General features: G+C 31.2%; 1 protein-coding gene across 3 annotated transcripts; it reads left to right on the forward strand.

Moving 5' to 3' along the window:
* The first annotated feature begins 4053 nt into the window (after positions 1 to 4053).
* On the forward strand, positions 4054 to 7481 carry LOC9327409 (3beta-hydroxysteroid-dehydrogenase/decarboxylase). Of its 3 annotated transcripts, none has more exons than XM_021014267.1 (10): positions 4054 to 4158; positions 4304 to 4563; positions 4648 to 4737; positions 4830 to 4963; positions 5062 to 5232; positions 5489 to 5614; positions 6093 to 6172; positions 6385 to 6583; positions 6686 to 6752; positions 7068 to 7481. In XM_021014267.1, the coding sequence occupies exons 2-10, from the start codon at positions 4320 to 4322 to the stop codon at positions 7274 to 7276; spliced, it is 1320 nt and encodes a 439-aa protein (XP_020869926.1). In that variant the 5' UTR covers positions 4054 to 4158; positions 4304 to 4319; the 3' UTR covers positions 7277 to 7481. The 3 variants fall into 3 exon arrangements, with proteins under 3 accessions (XP_020869926.1, XP_020869928.1, XP_020869927.1); XM_021014269.1 differs by having other exon boundaries at positions 7239 to 7481; XM_021014268.1 differs by having other exon boundaries at positions 4309 to 4563.
* The last annotated feature ends 210 nt before the right edge of the window (positions 7482 to 7691 follow it).

A 7691-nucleotide genomic window follows, 5' to 3' on the forward strand; every position in this document is an offset into this window, starting at 1 on the left:
TTAAGAATACTCTTCTCAGTGCTTATCAAAAGCTCTTTAATTTTATTAATCAAAAACAACCAAGTAATACAAGAAGCCTAAGAAGGCTATTTATAATAAAACCCAAAAACCCTAAAACATAGAATATTCTAGAACAATAATTATTAATTAATTAAAATATGATAATAATAGATATTTCCAAATATCTCGCTGCATCACTAAACATTTGTTTTTAATTCGAATATTTTTTGTTTTGGAAACAAATATTAATTAGATTTGCACTACTATAATTATCGTAATTGAGATACTGCATAAAAATATTTTTAATGAATAAATAAAAAATCGTTAAGATTAGAATAAATTTAATATTTTTTAATATTTCATAATCATAAATTAAAATATGCAATTAAGATTTAGATTTTCTTGGTAAATATTTAATCCACCAAAACGTAATTAAAGAAACAACCATATATATATTATAGACTACTAGATAAGGACCCGTCCGATGGACGGCTTAATTTTTTTAAAATTAAAATCAAATTTAACAAAAAATTAATTACCAACGTTTTAAGTATAAATTATCTTTCAAAAGTAAGAAAACTTTCACCGTTGCATTATTTCTTTAGCCACTAAAATTATTGATTTAAAAATTATTTCGAATGAAAAAAATATCACATAATAATAACTCATGGTATACTTATATGAAGAACTAAAATTTAAAATATTCATCATAAAGTTGGCGAATGGTTCTTACGTATTCAAAACTTTCAAATAAACAATATAAAACTTTATTTAAAAGTTATATCATTTTTTCTAATTAGAAAATAAAATTGATATAAATAATAGAAATTTGTAATTTAAATCATGGCACATGTCGCTATCAAAAATCATTAGAACTATGATATATCATAAATCTTATATAATTCAAATTGAAAGTAGAAACCAAAATAAATAATTTAAAGATACAACAATTATACTAAAAATAAAATAAAATTGTAAATACTATGATATATGAATTTTCGATAGATTAAATATGATAAGAGAAATTGAAATAAACAATCTAACAATACTACAATCATAATTGAGGACAAACAAAAAATATAGTTAAGTAAAAAAAATATTACAAAAAGGGAAAAAAATTGATCTCTCATATTTCTAATTGAATGATAAACTAAAATAAATAATACGAGGATTAGTTTGATTAAATTATCACATATTTCTAATTGGAAAGAAAATTGAGATAACTAATATCAAATTTTAAATTAAATCATGACACATGATAAAATATTTGACTGATAACGGTTCATGATAATATTAATTACTAACTTTGAAAAACAAAAATATATCATATTAGTTATATAATAAGATATGTTTCCTTTTTTAATAAATTTCCCTGATTTTTTTTCTTGTTTTAATTGAAATATATATATATATATATTTTTTAATTATAAAAACGTGTAATCCCTTATTATTATGTTGAAATTTTTTAAATTTTTATAGAAATATTAATTACTTACAATTATCCTTATAGTTATCATTTTATATTTTAAAAAGGAGATTTTTATTTTACATGTGTCAAAATCTGAGATCGATAAATTTGCAACGTGTCACAAACCTATGAGTTACTAACTTTGAAAATCATATTTTATACAACTGGAACCGATGGAAAATAGCAATACTACCGATATTATGGAAAGCCCAGTCCAATCTATAAGATGTCGGATTGATGGATCTTGGAAATTCTCGGACCCAACTATGGGTATAGGATGGTGGTGTTTTCAAGGAACTGATCGAACTTTGTTGCTTGGTGCAAAATGCCATCGGAGATCCCCCTCCTCCCTTCACTCGGAGTTGGAGGCTTTAATTTGGGCTATGAAGAACATCCTTTCAAGAAGGATTGATTGTCAGGCGTTTGAAACAGATTGTTCTGAGTTAGTCTCGATGGTACAGTCTCCTGAAAAATGGCCCGCGTTCTCCAATCTGCTAGATGATTTGGATTTGCTCCGTGTTTCCTTTCCCCTCTTCTCGCTTTCTCTTATTTCTCGTTTATGTAATGTTAAGGCGGACTGCTTAGCCCGTTCTTCTAGACTTTTATTTTCTGATGTTACTTTTGTAAACTCTTCTCCTCCTAATTGGGCAACCAATCATGGAGTTGTTTTTTAATGAATGTGTGGTTGACAAAAAAAAAAAAGATAAGAAAAACAACCATAGATTAAAAAAATATAAATTGATATACTTAAATAAATAATACCTAAACAAAACCAAAAATATTAACAAAACCAATATAATTTAAAATTTTAGTTATAAAAAAATTGATCCGCGGTGAACCGCGGGTATAATCTAGATTTTAACTTAATGAACTGTATGTTATCGTTCCTATATTTTAAAACAGTAATCCTCAAACATAGTATTTGTACACTAAATAATATATAAATATGAGAGTTATATATTTAGGAAATTCAAAATATTAGGTCATATATATAGTTAATCTACTAAACAATTACATTTTGATTTTTTTTAAATATAGCCCCACGATGTACCACGGGTCAATGGGTCATTATTTGGTTATATTCAATTTCCTTAAAAAGATTTAGAAAGATTGTCAAATTTCTGTGTTATATAAGTTGTGATTCTAAATTCCAAATAATCTAGAATATAACTTTTCCAAAATATTATCTAACTAATTTAAACTAACTAATATATTTGCGAATCTCCTAATTATCAAAAACGATCTATGACTATAAATAACCATGTTAGGTTTGCGATATTAGTATCTTTCTCACGGAAATCATATCAGTCTCCATTCTCATATCAAATCTCTTTGTTATATAAGTTGTGATTCTATATTCCAAATAATCTAGAATATAACTTTTCCAAAATATTACCTAACTAATTTAACCTAACTAATATATTTGCGAATCTCCTAATTATCAAAAACGATCTATGACTATAAATAACCATGTAGATTTGCGATATTAGTATCTTTCTCACGGAAATCATATCAGTCTCCTTTCTCATATCTTACAAAAAAAATACAAAACAAATGGCTATAGTTAGTCGCTACACTCCTGTTAATTAACTCATAGGTAACCTGTTCAAATTCCCTTGCTTCTGACGATTTGAAGAAATCGAAGATGTTTGATCCTTTCACAACAATCTTTATCACTTCGTTTACCAATTTGCATGCCATTGTCAGATGCAAATTTGAAGATGTTAGAATATAAAGGATTATAAACAGAAATCGAAGATGAAGATTTATGGCAATTTGAAACCATTGTCAGATGCCGTCACAGACAAAAAATTCTTCTCAATTTCAGATAATTTTTAGATTTTGTTATTTATTTTCTATTTTTTTGGGGGATTTAATTTTTTTTTTTAGATAATTAAATATAAACCACTCTAACTAATATATGACTTATTTATCTTTCAAACAACACAATTGGGCCCACGAATTAAACTATGACACAATGCAAATATAAATCTAATTTGGCCCAAAATATAAAGCCTCTCATACAAACAAATTTAATCTTTTATCTTAACAAAAATTACACACCATATAAATTATATACAAATCAACACATTTAACATAATGTTTTGATACCAAGTCAGTCTAATACAACATTATATTCAAATAGTAATAAAAACAATAGTAATGAAAATCCTATACTATTATCTGGCATCACTTGCAAACTATATTATCCTATTATATTTTGAAACAAATTATACAATTTGATTCATACAAAATATTTAATCTTGTGTGCTGTACAGCACGAATCATGATCTAGTATCTTATAAAATGATATTATTTAAAAAAATATATTTAATACATAATAATTAAATTTTTAAAATTACTATTTTCAGTATATAAATCATCACGCGGTGTACTGCGGGTTAAAATTTAGTATAAGTAGTAAAACTTAAAACAATTTAAATAAGTTTTTGCTTTTTGGTTACAGAAATTTTAAAGAACAATAAATTATGCAAAATGTGTTAAAAAAATGCAATTATTCAGATTTCAAAAAATAAAATAAAAAATTAAAAACCACCTCGATTTCATCTAAAATTTACAAGTTTTTTATTTGTTATCTCCTCTCAGTATATATCATCGAACGCCGTCGCTCTCGCCGTTGACTTCTACCAGTGACCCCAACGCCGTCGATTTCCGCCTCGCCGGAAAATGTAACAGCTTCAATTTAAGCTCGTCTCTTCTCTTTCTCTTGTTATCTGTTTATTAGTATTATAGTTTCGGTTTTGCCTCATCAATTTTTGAATTCAAACTTAAGATTACATTATGAACATTGCTTCTACTTTTGGATTTGAATAGTTCAGTGGAGAAGACAATGGCGATGGAAGTTACAGAGACTGAGCGATGGTGCGTCGTTACCGGTGGTAGAGGATTCGCTGCAAGACATCTTGTAGAAATGCTGGTCCGCTACGAGATGTTCCATGTACGTATCGCCGATTTAGCTCCGGCGATAGTGCTCGAGCCTCATGAGGAGACTGGACTTCTCGGTGAAGCAATTAGATCCGGTAGAGTTCAATACGTCTCCGCTGATCTCCGGAACAAATCTCAAGTTGTCAAAGGTAGTTTTGCTTCGAATTCGATTTAGTTCAGTGATTCGTCGAATTCGTTTCGATGTTTTGGTAGCTGAAGATATAGTGGAATAGGTTTTCAGGGAGCAGAAGTTGTGTTTCATATGGCAGCTCCAGATTCATCGATTAACAATCACCAGCTTCAGTACTCAGTTAATGTTCAAGGTTTGAAGAAACTTCAATTTGTAAATTTTCTCTCTGTTTAGAACTGAGGATTTAGTTTTGATTGTTTTTTTTTCCGGACTTCTTTGTGGTAGGGACAACAAATGTCATTGATGCTTGTATTGAGGTTGGAGTAAAGAGGCTAATCTATACAAGTTCTCCGAGTGTCGTGTTTGACGGGGTCCATGGTACTTTGAATGCCGATGAATCAATGCCGTACCCACCCAAGGTCTTTCTTATATTATTCATAACTTGACAGGATTATGTGAAAATTTGGATGCATCATTTGCTTGTGTAGCTGTTTACTGGGAAACTCTATTGTTTCAGCATAATGACTCATATTCAGCAACTAAAGCTGAAGGGGAAGCTTTGATCTTGAAAGCAAATGGAAGAAATGGACTACTCACTTGTTGCATACGTCCTAGCAGCATATTTGGTCCTGGTGATAAATTAATGGTTCCATCGCTTGTTACTGCTGCCAGGGCTGGGAAATCCAAGGTTGGATCTATTTTCTTTGTTTATCTCTTTGGCCTTCTATATGTGGTGTATCTTACTTGTGACCATGCTACATATTGAAAGATCTGATATTTTGTAGATGTGTTTATCTATCTAAAAAAATGGTGTGCTTCTTAAGAAAAGAACGATCTCAATAAAATGATAAAAAGCTAAAGATGCATTGTCTCATGTCTTTTGCTTTGTCTTGCACATTCAATAATTTAGTTTACGCTTATGTTTTGGATTCTTTATTGTCCAGTTCATTATAGGTAATGGGAGTAACTTCTATGATTTCACTTATGTTGAAAATGTTGTGCACGCCCATGTCTGTGCTGAGCGAGCACTAGCATCAGGAGGAGAAGTATGTGCTAAAGCTGCAGGCCAGGTATTTGGTTTCAGTTGATTCCATGTTGTAGTTATCTAATATCACAGTGGTACTATGTTTTGCTGCTGTTGTAATTTTATTGTATATAAATACCTTTAGCCCTGTCTGTTAAAACGTTCTTAACTGTAATGAATGAAAGCATTGGGGCAACTGAATGAATAAAAAACGCGCAACCTTATGTCTGCTCCTTAGGGAATTAAGAGAGTCGGAAAGTTGGATGTCATTTCCTGCAAACATATATACGAGTTTGGCTCCAGTCTGGTTGTATTTGGACATTTAAATTGTCACCGTTGCTTTTCTTGGACTTAGTTTGGGTTTTAAGGTGACAGACTACATGTAGGTTGTGAATATGTGCTGATTTTCGAAAGTAAACAGCCCACAATATCTAGAATTATGGCATTTTTCTGATAGAAATGAATCATCTCCTCTTACTCTAGTCAGGGAATGTATATGAATCTGACATGAAATGGCTGTGCAGGCATACTTCATTACCAACATGGAGCCAATTAAATTTTGGGAGTTTATGTCACAGCTTCTTGAAGGACTTGGCTATGCGAGGTATATTTTCTTTAACAAAAGCTCAAAGAAGGTTCTTCCACCTTTTGGGGTTTTCTATGTCTGTTGTGATGTTAGTCGTAGTTAGATATCTCGTTTCCTTTTTTATCTGTTTCCTACCCAACCTAAGTAAAAAAACAATCACCTGAGTACTTTTGATTAATGTCTATTCATGATGAACTAATAGAAGTTGGTAAATTGTTATATGTTTTCAGGCCAAGTATAAAGATACCTGCAAGTCTCATGATGCCAATAGCATATCTTGTGGAACTAGCATATAAATTACTCGGACCATATGGGATGAAAGTACCAGTGCTAACACCTTCTAGAGTTAGGCTACTCTCTTGCAACAGAACTTTTGATTCCTCTAAAGCAAAGGATCGTTTAGGCTATGCTCCCGTTGTCCCACTTCAGGTTTATACAATCTTTTCTTTCATCTGAAACAGAGATCGATATATATTCTGCTTCGGCATTGCTTACCCTTGCACTTTCATTGTTCTTCTTTTGTAATTCTAGGAAGGTATAAAGAGGACAATAGATTCGTTCTCACACTTGGCAGCTCAAAATCAACCCAAAACAGACGGTACGTCTCTTGATTTTTTCTGCTTTGAGATAAAATCATATGAAGGTGTCAAAAGTCATACCATGGTGATTGCATGCTTTGGATTAGGAGTTTTACAATCGGGATAAACCGATCTGAACCGAAATAATCAATGCGGAAACCAAAACATGTTTGAATACGTTTTTAATGGATTTACTTTTGGTTAAAACCTGAACCTGAACCTGAACCTGAACCTGAACCTGATAGCGTACCAAAACATCCATGTTAGATTAGATAATTGAAACACTAGTAATCGTGGCTCATATACTGAGAAAGTCTTATTGATGGCATTTGCAGTTACTGATACAATTCAATGGAAAAAGCAGACTCTCATTGCCATAGTCATACTGATTACTCTCTATCATAACTTTGTTGCAACCACGGGATCTTCTTCCTTCACAATAACTGCTCTTTCCAAGGTTTTGTTGGTATCATCAATTTGTTTGTTCATCCATGGCATGTTACCAGAGAAAATGAAACTGCTCGGGAGCAAGAAGATCGACTAAAGAAGACTCCAAATTTGAGCTTTGTGTAAGGTAAACAACGACTTATCTTTTCCTCTCTACATTGATAAACGTGACTCCTGTGTAGATGATGGATGTTGCTATGTTGAGTTTTGCGTCGTGTATTCTACCCTTTGTAATTTCAACTCAGTAACAGTCGATTTCGGGTACTCTGATACCAAAATTTATGAATCAGTTTGGATCAATACTTGTGTTTGTCCGCTTAATTTATTTGGGAATTTCTCAATCCATCATAAAGGAGTCGAATTAAACCAAAGTTCAGGTTTGAACTAGAGGCGTTCAAAATATATTAAAAAAAATCAATCTACTTGCACTGAAACCCTCTTCCAAGCTAACGATGCAGGTTTAATTTCCCGCTACCTCAAAATTAAAACTTGCATGCCTATTGCTTTCACCT

The sequence above is a fragment of the Arabidopsis lyrata genome, assembly GCF_000004255.2.
Source record: "Arabidopsis lyrata subsp. lyrata unplaced genomic scaffold ARALYscaffold_1, whole genome shotgun sequence".
In the NCBI taxonomy this organism is placed as follows: Eukaryota; Viridiplantae; Streptophyta; class Magnoliopsida; order Brassicales; family Brassicaceae; genus Arabidopsis; species Arabidopsis lyrata.